Consider the following 17,032-nt stretch of genomic DNA (forward strand, 5'->3'; position numbering starts at 1 on the left):
TATTAAATATCCTAGATATGTTTTGGGATATTTTCCTCTTATGATTTTGAATTCATTACCAAAAGATAGAAGAAACTCACCTGAACTAGACTTTTTTACTTTTTTGGGATATTTTCCTCTTATAATTTTGAATTCATTACCAAAAGATAGAAGCAATTCACCTTGTAGACTTTTTACTTTTTTGTTAAAAAAATCACCCAACCAATACATCTTATACAATGGCAAGGTATATTTATTGTAAGGGGTAATGTTAATTTCCGACCAAAGATAGCCAAATGGTTATTGTTGATTATGCAAAACCATAAAATTATATATTAACTTTAAAGATTCAACTCATCAAATTTTAGACTGTTATGTTGCAAGTATGTGTTGGGTAAGAGTCATTATGTGGTCATGTAGTACACTCGTGATCCATAAATATCCCATGTTCTCATCTAATACTTGAATGATCCACATGTTTGCCTTACAATACAGTAATGAGTAGTGGAGCTAGTCCCCCCTCCCTTTAAACTTTTTCAAGCACCAACCCCAATATTAAGTGCTCAATAGGGCCCTAATGGTTTGAATCAAGCATTCTGAGCACCATTAAACATATAATTTTACTTAGGCTCTGAAGTTGAAGCTAAACACCACCCGATTTCTATTTAGGCATTAATTAATGGTTTCTAGGGTACCTTAATCGAAGATACCTTAGACCAACTCCTCAAGCATGCGTGGTGATCCTCCTGCCTTCCTTCCTTGTGTGCTCATTAGCAGGCATTTGTTACTCCCCTCCTCACCAAGTCCACGTTGCTCCCTTGAGGCCCCCTTCACCTTCAAAGAATCTAGCCTATAGGCCTCTCAAGATACCTGCTCTCCTCCTCACTAAGTTTTTAGAGCCTACCTCATTAGTGCATTCACTATCCCTTGTGTTAGCCCCTTTAAACATTTCTTGTAGATTATTGTTTGATTAAGTGTGTACCATAATATATATATTCTATTGAAGAAATGCAAAGAGAAAAATAGAAAGTCACATGGTGGTTAAAATTACTAGATCATAGAACATTCTCAACATTGAGAAAAGCAGCAAAATAGCATTTCTGCCCTATTTTGGGACATTTTCTGTGAGAAAATAGAAATATCATTTTAGCAAAAAAAGAGAAAAAAAAGAGAGGAATTTAACACTAGCGAATTGAGATCACATATTTTAAAATATTTTTTATCGGTTAAGTGGATATGGTCAAAGAATAAATGCGCTGGACGACGGGGACTGGGTCTGACGTGGCGGGATAAGCAGTAATCTTTTTGGATATTTATCCTCGCAACTTGCAAGCTGAAAGGAGAAAAGGGCGGCACGGAGATACGTAGGCGGGGCCCACGGAGGAATGTGCGGGCCACACGCAAGAGTGTGCCAACAGGGTTGTTGGATGACGTGGAAGAAACTGAAGTACGCCGCGTGGAAGACGTTGTAAAAATAGGCTTGTTGACATGGATAAAATGTTGCATAACATGCCACGTTGGCACCACTGACCTGCGAACTGTGCCACGTGAACGCGGAAAACTCGCTTCTTTTGCCACCTGGAGATTTGGGTGAGCCACGTGACCCTTTTTCGGACAGCACGAAAACAATTGTGGGCCTTAGCATGTACGTGTTTAAAGTCCGTTTACATAGCGCAGTTCTTCCTCTTGCTCGTAAGCTTTCATGGTGTTTGCACCTTTCTTCTTCTCCTTACCCCTTGCTTTCCGCCCTACCTGCTCGCCATGCCAGGCCTCTTATTCGACTCTCACAACACAGAAAATTTTTCCCACCACAATGCACTCGTTGCAGAGCATTACCCATCTTTTGCCTTAGCAGATGCCTATGCACTGGCCCTGCAGAAATTCTCAGGTTTAAACTTCCTGCCCTCCAACAGCGATGGCGACGGAATCGTCGGCTACGGAAACTCTATTCCTGAGACTGAGATTTTTGCTTGCGACGATTTCCGGATCTACGAATTTAAGGTGCGGCGGTGCATGAGGGGCAGAAGCCATGATTGGACGGAGTGCCCGTTCGCGCACCCGGGCGAGAAGGCGAGGAGGAGAGACCCTCGGAGGGTCCACTACTCGGGCTCGCCATGTCCAGATTTCCGCAAGGGAAGCTGCAGGAGGGGGGATTTTTGTGAATTTGCTCACGGTGTGTTCGAGTGCTGGCTTCATCCTGCGAGGTACAGAACGCAGGCGTGCAAAGATGGCAAGAATTGCAAGCGCAGGGTGTGCTTCTTTGCCCATTCGCCCGAGCAGCTGCGTCTTCTCCCAGTCTCAATGGTGGGTTCGCCTGCACAGACAGTGTCCATGGTGGATTCACCCACACACACAGTTTCCATGGCGGGTTCCCCTTCTCAGACGGATTCGTTTGAGGGTTCCCCTTCTCAGACAGTTTCCTTGGTGGGTTCCCCCTCTCAGACAGTTTCCATGATGGGTTCGGCTGAACAGAAAGTTTCCATGGTCGGTTCGGTTTTTCAGAAGACATCAATGGTAGGTTCCTCTTCCACATCTATGCTGATTTCGCCTTCTCAGACATCTATGTTGGGTTCCCCCTCTCGGGTTAGTCCTGTCACTCTGCATTCATCTTCCTTCAATGGGTCTCCCTTGCGGCAAGCTTTGGCGCACAGTTTCTTGACATCTGAAGGATATAGAGGAGGAGGGTCTCCCTTGAGTTCAACTATAGCAAGTTCTGCAGGTTACCTTTCAGGAGCAGATGGCTATGGAGGATTGGCAGGGGTCCAGTTGGACAGTTCTAATCCTTATCTGCAATCACGCCCTATGGGAAAGGGCAATGATGAGGTTGAAGAGGCAGCCCAACTGGGTTCTTCCAAGCCCAGTCTGCAATTGGGTTCTTTGGGAAATAGCAAATATGAGCTTTCAAGCCATAGCTATGGCTATGGCTTTGGTTTCCCCTCTCCCACTTCCACATTAGCTGGGCCGTCGTATTCCCCGCCTCCCTTATCTCCCCCTCTCTCGCCATTAAGCTCTCCACATAGTGATCAAACCAATGGCACCTTCAAATCCCCTGCTCATGGCGTCCACAGTTTGCATGCGGATGTTATAATTTCTAACAGAGAGATGAATGATCTTATTTCCTTCCATTCTACAGAACATATGGAAGATTTTGGCATCACTACGCAAGATCTACAGTCGCCCCATATGTTTAACTATGCCCAACCATCACTTCAAAAGCCGCCATTGAATCAAGCAAAGGCGGATAGCACTAGGCTTCAGTTGCACCTGGGATCGCCCACCCTTTCCCCTGTCTCGCATAGCCTCCCATGCACACCTAGACAGTCCAAATGGAGTCCACTATGTAATCTTTGGGACTCTAACGGCTATGGACTTGACATTTCGCCACGCGAAGTAGAGTCAGGGCATGATTTGCATGGGAAGATCTATAGCAGAATTGGAGAAGAAAGCCCTATGGACAACATAACGCCGGATGTGGGTTGGGTGAGTGAGCTTGTAAAGTAAGTGTATGCATGATTGGCAGGTCAAGCCACTCGATGTGTGTAATAGTTGTCCATATACAAGATACATATGTGTTTTTCCATTGTATGATTCGGGTCCATGAATCGAACATTTTTTTTTTTGGCTACTTGACATATGAGAGCATGTGCTCAACATTATGCAACGCAAGCTTGGATGCTTCTCGACGTGTTTGCAGGATATCGAAACATTTTCAGTGCCATTTTCACATCTTATTTTAAGGGCCTTGATCAGCCATAGTTTTGCAGACAGCAGGTTTTGCTGGATGATCTGCGCCCCTCTAGAGATGATGCTGTCATGTTATTGATCTATATAACGAAGCATAATCTTGAGCTTTGCCATGATCAACATCTTTGGATGTTATGGATATATGCATCTCTAGTGACATTTTTAAAGTATACTCTTGAGCTTCCCCATGTTTTGACGGGCAGGGTGTGGATGGAGTCAACTGCCCATCCATGAGCAACTCCCTCAAAGCTTGATAGGTTAATTATAGAGCAGTGTCGTGCTGCACATTTTTCTAGTCATGCCATCCTTCTTACTACATACATGGCTTCGAAGGGGGCATGTTGTTGTTATTAAGGAAGTGCAATGGTTCTCCCTAATTATGCAGTTGTATTGTGTAATACACAAGAGGTTGACCATAAATTATGCAGTTGTATTGTGTAATAGCCCAGAGGTTGACCATAACTTGGTGAGTAAATGTGAAAAAGGGTACATTTCCCATGATATCATGCATGATTGAGGAGTCGTGGCATGTAAAGTTATGTAAATTGACCTACTAGGCTCACATTTCAAGAGAATTTGATGTGATTTTAAGTTTTCTTTTGTTGAGCTTCTTTTTAGTTAAGGTCTTAATTATCTTTATTTTCTAATTATGAGATTATTACTTGTTATGATTACATTAGCTACTATGATAGAGCTAGGTTATACCAACTTTAAAGTGGATTTAGAGGGTTGACACTCTTCCATATACATCATATACCAACTTTAAAGTGGATTTAGAGGGTTGACACACACTTCCATATACATCATCATCATCATATATGAGAGAGAGAGAGAGGGGGGGGGGGGGGTGGGGGGCTCACAATTAACATAAAACAAGAGAAGGCAACACCCTCACAAGAATGCAAACAATTCATGAGCTCTTTTTGGATTGAGGAAGAGTGCTCTTTATTGTATTCGAGAGGTAGGCCCATGTGCTATACCCAAAGCTCTCTCCGGTAGATGAGTGTGTACGGTATCGAAGAGCATACTTGTGCAAAAATCAGCATATCATGCATCTTGGGGCACATCCAAGTACACACGCCCACCATGAATTGGACTCACAAGCTCTCTCCCCCAAGCCTAGTATGCTACCAACTCACATAGCACTTTTCGTGTGGATATATATCTAGGGAAATAACTATGATAACTTTAAAACATATCTAGACCGGAGTAGAGCCTAGGTATTTGTCTATGATTAAAGTTGTGATGGGATTAACATTTTCTCTTTTGCTTAAAGCATTCCCTTGTGCTCTTCCTTTTCCTTCTTCCAGAATCCACGTACATTATCACATAAAAGAGAGAGATTACAAGAAGCAAATGGTCATATCCATGAGCTCTCTTTGGATATGACCTCTCTTTTTGGGTTGAGGACACGTCACAGGTGCCCTTATCATATTTGAGTGGAGATCTAGGTAGGGTCACGGGTCTTGTTGTCGTATTTGAGTGGTGGGCTCATGTTATATATAGAGTTATCTGAGGCCACATTAGAAAAACCTGAGACTGTTGGGCCAAGGTAAACATCACCGCCATCCACAAGCTCCAAAGGACACACGGCGGAGTGGCACACAGCCATGCGTGCGTGGCCGAGCAAGGAGGCGGCTTGCGTTATGCAAAGACCTGGCCGAAGACAACCTACGAAATGCAAGCACACGCCTATTTAAGCAAACTCCAAGATGCTCGCCAGCTCCAGTACCTAATATCTCTCGCTTCCTCCACAGCGACAAGCCTTGCCAGACTACGCTAGGCATCTACGTTCGATCGCGGCGCACCACCCTGAACTGGCCCCAATCGGGCAAACGTGGGGTAGATCCGCCCGAGGTGGAGAGGCGAACTACCGCGCCAGCTTCTCAAGCAAAAGAGGCGAGCTACCAACCGCGCCAGAATCTCTGCAGAGAGCAGCCCACCAAAACCGATGACTTCCACACCATATGAACACCTAACAGCACAGCCGTCACTGAACTCTGATCATCAAGCTCGGCGTCTCCTCTACCAGCGATGGCGCACTCAAAGCAACCACCCAAATAGCTGTAACTCGCACACCTCTGGCGGCTTTCCCTGCAGCTTTTGTGACCCCTTCTTCTTTCTTTGTACTATGTAGCTCTACAGATCTTACCAGCTTCGCATTGCAGCAGCAGGCGAGCTCTGAAGAGCTCCTCGTAACATCTCTTGAGGCTGCCAAGTGCGCTCAAAATTATAAAAGCTTGATACGTCGCTATTTTTTGAGAAATTTTTGATTTATTTGTAAGGTGATCGTTAAAATTGAGGCCCTCAATAATAAGGACCCCAAACGTTTTCATGCCTCTAGAAGAAGTACAAACTTTAGCTATCTGCATGTGCACGTTTCATTTAGTTGCATGAGAAGGAAATTTTTTTTATAGTTCGGTGATTTTATTTTCTGATAAAATTGACCAAATGTTTTCGTTTCAATCGCATGGATTGTTATGTTGCATCTTTTTTTCTAGCCAAAAGAAGACTTAGTATTTTCATGATAAGCAAAACTTATTTCCAACCTAGTGAATTTGATTTTCAAACTTCTTTCCAATCCATTGAATTATTTTTTAAATTTAAATTCTCTAGCTATGTTTGTTTCAATGGCACAGAATAACGACACAAAATTGTTTTTCCATTGTTATGGTTCATCCATTTTTTTGCACGCAAGTATATTTCATATACGTTTTGCACAAATAAATTTCATCTAGTTTTTCCATTGTTATCGTTCATCCATTTTTTTGCATGCAAGAACATTTGAAATGTTTTCTGTTCAAATAAATTTCATCTGTCTTTAGTGATTTAATCGATCCGTTAATTTTCCTTAGGAAAATCTGAAATTGTTGATTGTAAAGGGAAGAAATAGCAATCAGATCCATCTGTCAGCAAATGCCCTAATTTTGTCCTCCTCCAAAAAAAAAGCTCATTGAGGCTTTTGTGACGATAGGGATTGGAAATGGCGACATGGATTTGTCATTTTGGGAACCACTAGAAGAGTTTGTCCGCATGGAGTGCATCAAAGGGATGTTTGCACTTGAAAAAGGTGGGACGTTAAGTCATCTTCATTTCCAAATGGTGGTTTCAATCATGGCGCCATCTTTGAGAAGTGCCAGGAAGCTTATTAAAAGGTACATGCAATGGGACTAGATGAAGCCACAAGGAGGATTAGTAATATGCGGAGGTCTGCGAAAAGTATAGATGCACACCTTCGAGGGTATGTTAGGTTATTGTATGAAAGATTTACACAAAGCTCACTTTATATTCTTCTACCACAATGTGTCAAGTGAAGAGATAACATGTGGGCGACAGCTATATGCTTTATATGGCCAAGGAGACCTAAAAAACAAGGTATGTTTGTCACCGATCAATCTGTTTGAGAGAGCCTATGTTTTTATGAAGAATTATATTCCAAACAAGATAGATTCCACTTTGGAGAACACTCTCCTTTGAATGGTACAAACTGGAAAGTATTATCCAGCAGCATCCTGGATAGTACCTAAAACAGGCAATGGTATGGATAGACGAAGAGCAGTTGCCATATGGAAGGTGATGAAAATACCACATCTAACTCAATGTATTGATATAGAGACGATCTTCTACATGGATACACCAGCAAGAAGATATTTCTCTGTAGAAAATAGAGAATACAACAACCCGACAAATGATCGTGGAAATGAAGATCGTGAAGATGGAAGCAGTCACCAGAATCCAGTGGTAGTCGATGCCGAGGAACAAAATGAAGAAGAAGACTTTAGTAATAGATAATTTTTTGTGCAACAAAAAACAACAAGGTTCAAAGAAGCAATCTTAAATGCCCGAGGACTTCATACCTCTGTCGCCTAATACTCGCAACAATAAAAATGTCGGGCTCGCAACACAAGATGCTTGTTTATTATAAACTTACAGTTTGCAAAATGATTTTCGATGTAAATATGAGTTTTGTCATTTGAGTGGATATCTCTTTGTAAATTCCACTTTTTAATCAATTCCAGCATGTTTGTACGTGAGTATAAGCTTTTTTAATGTGAGCATAAACTTTTTTAATTTTGGAATTACATCAAAAAGTTTTTTTACTCCTATACATTGGTGACTTTAATTCTTTATGAAACACTTTTGTGACTTTATGATATATATTAATTAACACCACGATAGTGGCATTAATTAATATGCACACCCAAAAAAAAATCTTAATCTTAATTATCTTGTGTTTTGGTGCCCTAATTAAATTAACGAGACAAAAAGTAGCATTTTGGCTGCCTATTTAAGAGTTTCAACAAGTGTAACAAAGTGGAATGGTCTCATATGAATAATGGGCCCAAGGCCAATTGACCATGCCCATGGACAACACTTATGATAGTGTGAAATGGGGGTCATGTATATAGGTCTCATACACCATACTTTTGATACCTTTTTGATAATCAAGTTACACAAGCCTTTGCTTTCTCTTCATGTTCTAATCCTAGGTTAATCTATCATGTTTACCTTAATCTTAAGCTAATGAGGATCAATCTAGATTGCCACTTTCTTTCATTGGTATCAAAGCCATGTCTTTGATCAGATTTTTTGAAATTTTCTTAATTTTACATTTTCTTGGTTTTCTTGAACTTTCTTGATTTTCTTGGATTTTCTTGGATTTCTTGGTTTTCTTGATCAAGAGGTGGGCAATGGTAATCTGGATTGGGTGAAATTGATTTCTCTTGAGCTAATTTCCAAGGTTTTGGGGTCATGGGTTGGCTGAGGACCAAATTCCAAGGCGACAGCTCCAAAATTTGAATGGGAGAACCAAATTTGGGGAAACTTTAGCTAATCATGATTATCTTCCTTAATCAAAAACGTTTTACCCTACTTTCCCCCTTTTGCTTGATTCTTGTTGGCTATGGAACCCCTCTTTGAAGCTGAAATCTTCACCAAAACCTTTTCCACAGCCTAATCCATGTTATAAACTTCTATTCAAGCCTTCAATGGAGTTTCCTCGTGGATATTTTTGTGATCTTCTACTGTTGGATTAGCACCGACTACCGCACGAAATCGAGTGATTACGATCGCTACTGTGGCTTATTGGGACCATTGAGCCTTCCTTAAGGTGGGAGAGGCTCTTGGCTTATGTTTTGAAGGTGGATGGGAATGAAATGGCGCTATATTCGGGCATCTATATGTCTCCATGGACTGCACGCACCATCGCCACCTGGTAGGCCTTCCCTATCACTTAACGGTCGATTTGGCCCTGGAGTATAGCTGGTGTGTGTGATCCTCCTAGGTATAAACATTAATGGCTTCAATTTTGATGATTAGCTAGGGTTCTTGGATCATTATGCATAAAACTGGGCTGTAAATTTTGCTTCTCAAGAGTTACATGGGGATAAGCATGCCATAAGAGAGATTAAGCAATCAACAAAGTATCCATCACATCAATGATTCAATTTATTTCCCTCTTTTGCATACTAGGGAGAAAATTAGGGTTTGTTACCACAATTTTCAGAAATTTTCTCAATAATCCTCTTAATCATGCTTGGCTATATGCACATGCGTGATCAATTTGGACATTGGTGAGAGGAATTTCATGAGCAATTTCTTCTTTTTGCAATTCTGAAATTTCTTGAAAATTAGGTTTTTTGCATGTGTTTCATGAGATACAGACCATCCATTGTCTTCATTAAGCCTTCCTCTATCCTCCTATATCACTTTTGTATCAAAATCAATCGGGGATTAGGGTTTATTGAAAAAACAGGGTTTTAGAGAAAGGGCCCTAGGAATTAGGGTGGTTTGCTTGGGTTTTTCTTCAATATGCATGCATGGACACATGCCCATGGACCTCATTGATCATGTGATACATTGATTTCATCAAGGGGATTGCATATACCCACAAAGGGATCATTGAATTCAAATTACCCTTCTCTTTTGGGGTTTCTTTGTGCAATTGGCATTGTTTTGTTTCCACATGAAGCTATGAGGGATTGAAGACATTAAGAAGCTCAAGTGTATTTCCAAATAACCTCTTCTATGACATTAGCTTCGTATGTTGGATAATCATGGCATGCAACTATAAGTGTTGATTGTAAGTGGATTCACATATACCTTCAAGTTCATGTTTCATAACTCACACACACTTGTACCCACATCTCAATTCTTAGTAATCAAGTGATGTGTGAGGGTACCTCAGCAATTCGAGGAGAAGCCGGGGGGAGCATGTATTGAATCCACCTTGCCGTGAGTGCCTTGGAAAAGGGGTAAGATGGAGGATTAGGTACCAGTGGTGGAAGAAGAAATGGCCCCAACTTGTGCCTAGTTTTGACCTAGGTACGAGGGTGGGAAGAGCTTGGCCAAGAGATCGGCAAGCGTCGATGCTCTTCATAGACTTTCGAGTGCCTAATGTGGATGCATCCTATTGGGCAAAGATTTAGCAAGCACGGAATTCAGTATTGCAAGTGATTTTGTTTGATTTGATATTGAGATTTGATTGCCAATACAAAGGAGGTGCTGCCAAAATTTTTGCAAAAACACTTGTGCAAGGCACTTGAGGTTACATGTGGATGACAAGTTGCAAATTAATGAGATTCATGCCTTAAAATAAGATCTAAGACATTGCCAATGCAAAAGGGAAGTGAGGATTGATTTGGAGAGAAGTTTGACAGTTTTCTACTATGGAACTAAAACCTAGATCAGTCGTCCGAGGGGGTTAGGGCTACTTCCAAGGTGTTTGCATAGCCTCATTCTACTCTCCAAGGGCTACATTTGGAGCCCTCAAGTGTTTGATTCGGACTACGTTTACTTCTCCAATTGGCACGTTTACCTCAAGGACAAGAAGGCTACCCAGTCAAAAACAGCACATCATTTTGGCAAAGTGAGCATAGGGCTAGGTTCCCCATACCCTAAGCTTCCTATCTATCCTTAGATCTTACCATTCGGATGCCAGAGCCATTCGCTATATCCATTTTTCCACTAGATACCTTGTTTTTACAAAAATTAGGGTTTCTGGACTGAACCCATTTTGGCACCGTAGCTGGATAGTACACTCTTCCCTCATTCCAGCAAGCTAAAAACTTCAAGATTTGGACCCATTTGCTTGGTCAAAGTGGTAATCTACTCATCGATTGACTTTTCAAAGAAGTCAAAATAGAGAGTACTTACGCATTGACCGTGGTGGTCAAAGTGATCATACATGAGTGTTCTACACAACATTTCCTCTCCATAGAGCTAAAGAACTTGTAAATTGGAGTTCGAGAACATATCCAACTTAAAATTGGTCATTTTCCAATGGCATCCAAGTCAAAGGTCAAGGCTACTTTCAAGGAAGTAGTGGAGCATGAGGGTGTTGTTCCGGAAGTTGTTCTAGAAACAAGGCAACATGCAAGGCAAGATGTTCAAGAGCATGTGCAAGGCAATGTTGATTTGCATCAAGGGTCAAACTCAAGGGTCCAAGGATTGTGCAATTGATGGAGAAGATGTAACTTGACCAACACAACACTATGAGTCAAATGCTAAAGCTTATGGAGAATCTTGGTCAGAAATCTCAAGATGTTGCAAGTGAGGAGAAATTCTTTAACTTCTTGGATCAAAGATTTGAAGCCATGGATCAAACTTTCAGAAAGGTTAGTGACATGCAAGCATGATGGATTTGTTGATATGAAAGAAGGATTCAATAGAGTAAGGTAGGAATTGGGCAAGGGAAAGGAAGTTCTCAATGAGCCAATGGGATATTGAGCTTTGGGACCCCAACCTCTTGGATCTACCATGGGAACTTCGAATGCAAATGCTTCACAACTACCTTAAGCTAATCTTCATCAACTTGAATTGAGCCACGGGCTTCCTAAGATGTACCAAGGTCGAGCAACATTTGGAATGCCGAATGCAACAAGGTGGTTATGGGATGCAACAAAGTGGTTATGGGATGCCTATGTAATCAAGTGGAAATAATGCTCCAAATATGCCTATGCATCAAGGGAATGCTAATATGGCAAGTACATCAGGGCATGGGTTATCTCCAATGCCTATGCATCAAGGGAATGCTAATATGGCAAGTACATCAAGGCATGGGTTATCTCCAATGTAAGGGAGAAGTTTGGAAAGAGGAAAAGGTATTCCATTAGGTGAACCACCTCCGTTTGGCAATTGGAATGCTTCTCCAAGTTTGCAAGATCGTCATTCCAATGACTTGGGTGGCCGTTTCATGAATGATTCGAGGAAAAGTCATCATTTCAATGGTTTGGGACCCCATCACATTAGGCCACCTCAATTCAATGACATGGGTGCTTTTCATCCAAGAGCACGTGATCGTCATAGAGATGATGATGAGGAGTTCAAAGGCGTTAAAGATAAGATTACTTTCACTAAGTTCCAAGGATAGGGTTCAATTTAAAGAATGGATTGACAAGATGGAGCTTTACTATGAACTTAGCCCTCGTAGTGATAGGGCCAAGGTTTTGTTTGCTACTTTGCATCTAGAAGGTTATGCCTATGCGTGGTGGCTGCACTTGAATGCTCATGGTTATTTGATCACTACATGGGATGATTTCAAGCTTGAAATGAGGAGAACCTTTGTTTCGGCCCTCAATAGATCAAGGATGATGGAGAAATGGGATGATCTCACTCAAACGGGCAATGTCAAGGACTATGTGAACAAGTTTATAAAGTTTTCACTTCATGTGGAAGGTTTGAGTGAGGAGTAAAAATTGAGGAAGTTTATCAAAGGGTTGTAAAATAACATCAAGGTTGACGTGGATGCTCAAAGGCCCGACACCATCAAGAAAGCCATGCTTCTTGCGAAGATCTATGAGGCAAAATGGGTGGTTGCAAGATGAGGTTATCTAGTTTCATGTAGTGGGCGCCCTTGGCTTTAGCCGAAAAACAGGCATTTTTTCAAGAAGAATAGCCAATCTCTCCTAGTTAGCCAAGGAGTTTCACATCAAGGTCTTCTAATGAAACATCATATGCAAAGTTGGGCACCTAAAACTATAATCTGATCGAATATCCAATAATTGCAAATCCCCTTTTCTTTGGGAACCAAAATTGTATACAGGCCCCCTGTCGAAGGTTTAGACAGGTACAGTGAATGTGAGTAAATTGCCTATAACTTTTACATTATTACTCATATGATGTTCCCACTTTGCATATCACAAATACAAATAACATAGAGCTTAACTTGATTTATTGAGTAATTTTTGATGTGTTCTACTATTTTCTATATTATTTAAAAGATATTAGAATTGTTAAAAAACATACTATTTTATCCTCCCACCACATCTACCATTTAAAATGCTCAAATTGTATGGATCTAGTGATGATTAGATTGGGAAAGATTAGTATAAAGATTAGTATAATGTGGGAATAAGGTAAAATTAGAATATTGAATCTTTCAATCTAAAAACTCTAGGGATCAATACGCTTGTTGCCATGAATTTATTAAAAAAAATTTGGCTTAATTTGAGTATGGGAAGGTCCATTTTCAATCCTCCCAAGTGAAAATTCCCATATTGTGTCCACTCTCCCCTTTTCTAGTCTAAAACCAATCCTAGTTAGGTTTGGAAATCTAGGCTTGGTAAACTTCAAAGCTTAGATATCATTCCATGTGTGAGGCTTGGGTAGGCACAAATCTTATATATGCATGCCACTTTATGTCCACATGAGCTTCGAGAGGATCCACATAAGCAGCTTGCCACCTCCACCCTCCATGTCAACATGGTCAACCTAGTTGAGTCCCCACCTCATCATCCTAGTCATCATTAATGCCACATCTTCTTGCCACCTTTGCATGGCCACCTCACACTTGGTGACATGGCATGCCACATCATGGAATTACCACATCAACCATAATAGTGCCACATGTCAAGAGAATGCTACGTATCATGCACACATGTGACACATGGCACCTCCTTCCCACCTCCCCTTTTTTTTCAAAAACATATTTTTAAAAAAGTTAATTTAGTAATTGAGAGGTCTTTGAAATAGGAATGGCAGATTGCATGGGCACGACGTTGTGCCCCTGACTTTGATAGTTCTTTCCTATCCACACAATGGGCGCCCAAAGGAGGGGGGGTGGGTTCCTGTAGAAGAGAAGGGGACTCAGGAAGGGCGGGTTCATGTGGATTATCTAAACTAAGGGGTAGTGGAAGAAGAGGGCGGAGGGAGAGGAAGTGGAAGAGGAGGAGCAAGGCTTGGATCATCGCCAACGGAAAGGTGTTGCTCGTCGACGTGCTCTCCACTCTCTCTTTCTCTCACGAGCTACCCTTCTCCTCTCCTCTTGATCTTGGTGGATGGGGGGAAGTCTAGTCCTATCACGTTTCCGACTCCTACGACTTTGAGAAGCCATTCTCAAAAAGGAAGCTAAGAGAGAAAAAATTATAAAGGCTCAATGATGGGATAGTACTAAAGATAAGTTTGGGATAGTACTAGAGATGTGTGATTATATAGGAAAAATAGGTTATCCACTTCAAATCTCATTGGATTTCCTATCTAAGATTGATTGGATAATTAAGATAAACATAAAGATAATTAAAAATAAACTATTATCCACTTAAAAAGGACTATCAATAGAGAGTTTGATGAAGGTGATATGGCCTTTCTTCTGTGACCCAAGAGAAGTTTGCCCTCTTTGGGAAGGTACACAAAGCTATCACCCAGATATTGTGGACCGTATATGATTACAAGGAAAGTTCTAGATTAAGCTTATGAACTTGTAATTCCTCCATACTTATAGATTCACAATTCATGTAAGTTTATTGAAGGAGTATTTTCCATATCTGAGTCATATATTGGATAATGAGCAGGTTGCTTTTCTCGCCCAAGGTCAAGTGAAATTAAAACTAGAAGTAGTTTTGGATGTTAGAGAAAAACCCCTCTTAGGAATAGGATCTTAAAAGAATATTGAGGATGCTCCTTGGGAGTGAGAGGAAGAGTTATCCCCAGTTCCTGACTAAGGATGCTACTTGGGAGTAAGAGGAAGCGTTAAGGAGAGATTATCCCCAGTTCCTAGGATGCTACTTGGGAGTAAGAGTAAGAGCTAAGTAGATAGGAAGACTATATTATCCTTAATTCGCTTAGATCATCAAGTGGGGGAGAATGTAAGATAGGTCTAATTTTCATCCTCTGGCTTTTAATTTAATGCCCAAACCTTGGTAAAACCTTGGCAAACTAAGAAACCTTATTGGTGTCTTGGACCTTAGGAAATTTATGCTGGGTATTTCGAAGTTATTGTGGAGTCTAGTCAAGTGTCTTTAGTCGTGTGAACACCCTCTTACTTAAGATCAAAAGATAATGCCTTTGTGTCTATAAAAACAAGTATTTGGGTGGATTCATTATCATAGTGAATATATAGTTTGAGTTGTACTACAAACTTGCTCTCTTGGCTTGAGTATCTCTCTCCCTCTCTCTCTCCTTGCTTGATCTCTTTTCTACACACTCCACCATGATGATGATATTTCATCCTCCTTAGCTACATGTGTGATCTCCTATGATATCTTCAGAGCTTGGTCATCATGATGATATTTCATCCTCCTCCTTAGCTACATGTGTGATCTCCTATGATATCTTCAGAGCTTGGTCATGCACAACTACCTTGCACCCATGGTGCTGCATTTCTACATCAAGAACTCTCCTATGTGTTGGAGATGTGAACAGGCATGACGTCCACGGGTCAATACACGGGCAATGTGAATAGGCATGAATCCTTTATAAAATTTGTAATATGGCCCTTTGCTCTCTTGCATGCATTCGTTCCTGTGAGAAAGAAGAGATGAGAGAAGAGACAATGTACTCAAGAACTCATCAATGAACCACTAGCCAACTTCATTAGAAATGAACTACAATGCCTCATATATATAGGAAAGTTCCTCCACCCTTTCCTCCACCCAAAAAAGTGTGTAAATAGGAAAAAATGGAAATGAATGCTATAAATCTAGCGTGACACACTCTTTAGCCTCTACGCTAGATTTATAGCATTCATTTCCATTTTTTCCTATTTACACACTTTTTTGGGTGGAGGAAAGGGTGGAGGAACTTTCCTATATATATGAGGCATTGTAGTTCATAGCGTGACACACTCTTTAGCCTCTAGGCATTTTTGGGATTTATAGCATTCATTTCCATTTTTTCCTATTTACACACTTTTTTGGGTGGAGGAAAGGGTGGAGGAACTTTCCTGTATATATGAGGCATTGTAATTCATTTCTAATGAAGTTGGCTAGTGGTTCATTGATGAGTTCTTGAGTACATTATCTCTTCTCTCATCTTTTCTTTGTCACATGGTCAGAGCAAGGTGGTGGCGCACATAGAGCCTCCTTATCCTTCTTCCTCTCTACCTCTAGTCCTCTTCAACAACCCCGCTTTCAATTGCGTTTTTTCATTCTTGATTATCTGCTAAACGGATGTGTTTTTGAGGATTGTGCTCATGAGATCTACTGGAATCACCGTGGTCTACAACTTTGCAGAAGAAAGTTTTCGCAAATTCTTCACCGTTTTTGAGTTATTCTTTGCATACTGCCTGCATGCAGAATTTCTGCTTGCGTTTTTTGCAGAAGCCCTTACTCATCATCCTTGCACTCATTTAATGATGCAAGAGGCTTCAAACCAGCTCTGATACCATGTGAGAAAGAAGAGATGAGAGAAGAGACAATGTACTCAAGAACTCATCAATGAACCACTAGCCAACTTCATTAGAAATGAACTACAATGCCTCATATATATAGGAAAGTTCCTCCACCCTTTCCTCCACCCAAAAAAGTGTGTAAATAGGAAAAAATGGAAATGAATGCTATAAATCCCAAAAATGCCTAGAGGCTAAAGAGTGTGCCACTAGCGTGACACCATCTGGAGATGACACCTATCCAACAGTTCCGAGTCTGTGCATAAATGCCTGGATATTGTGTTCTTTCTCAACCGACTCCACCCTCCTGGGCTTCACACAGAGTTGGGGGGTCTCTATCAAAACCCCCACATGGTATCAGAGCCTTCGAGCTCTAGGGCTTGTGTTAGCCTACTTGTTCGCCTGGGCTATTAGCCCTACTCTCTCAAGAGGAAGAAGAAGAAGGTAACCTCCTGCCAATAAAAGGGGAAGATAAAGAAAAGGGCGATGACCCTAGCCAAGAAGCATCTCTCAAGGGCAAAAGAACCTGGTGCTGTAGCCGAACAAGAAGAAGAGGGAGATGCTGAAGAAGAAAAGGGCAAGAACCCTGCAGGCCCGCCGACTGAAGATGACAAGGGCAAGAACCCTGAAGACCCGGCTAAAGACAAAAACCCGGACTGAAGGCAAAGAGGGCGAGTTGCTGCCCATTCAAGCAGAGGAACACGG

General features: G+C 41.3%; 1 protein-coding gene across 1 annotated transcript; it reads left to right on the plus strand.

Moving 5' to 3' along the window:
• The first annotated feature begins 1,657 nt into the window (after positions 1 to 1,657).
• LOC147630724 (uncharacterized) lies at positions 1,658 to 3,604 on the plus strand. The gene has a single exon (XM_086810697.1). The coding sequence runs from the start codon at positions 1,741 to 1,743 to the stop codon at positions 3,478 to 3,480; it is 1,740 nt and encodes a 579-aa protein (XP_086666823.1). The 5' UTR covers positions 1,658 to 1,740; the 3' UTR covers positions 3,481 to 3,604.
• Positions 3,605 to 17,032: the final 13,428 nt, after the last annotated feature.

Source organism: Cibotium barometz, chromosome 16 (assembly GCF_041138505.1).
Source record: "Cibotium barometz isolate CiBa-2024 chromosome 16, ASM4113850v1, whole genome shotgun sequence".
In the NCBI taxonomy this organism is placed as follows: domain Eukaryota; kingdom Viridiplantae; phylum Streptophyta; class Polypodiopsida; order Cyatheales; family Cibotiaceae; genus Cibotium; species Cibotium barometz.

Excerpts from the sequence above, each read along its gene's own strand:
- LOC147630724 (XM_086810697.1), top strand. The coding sequence starts at position 1,741 with ATGCCAGGCCTCTTATTCGACTCTCACAACACAGAAAATTTTTCCCAC.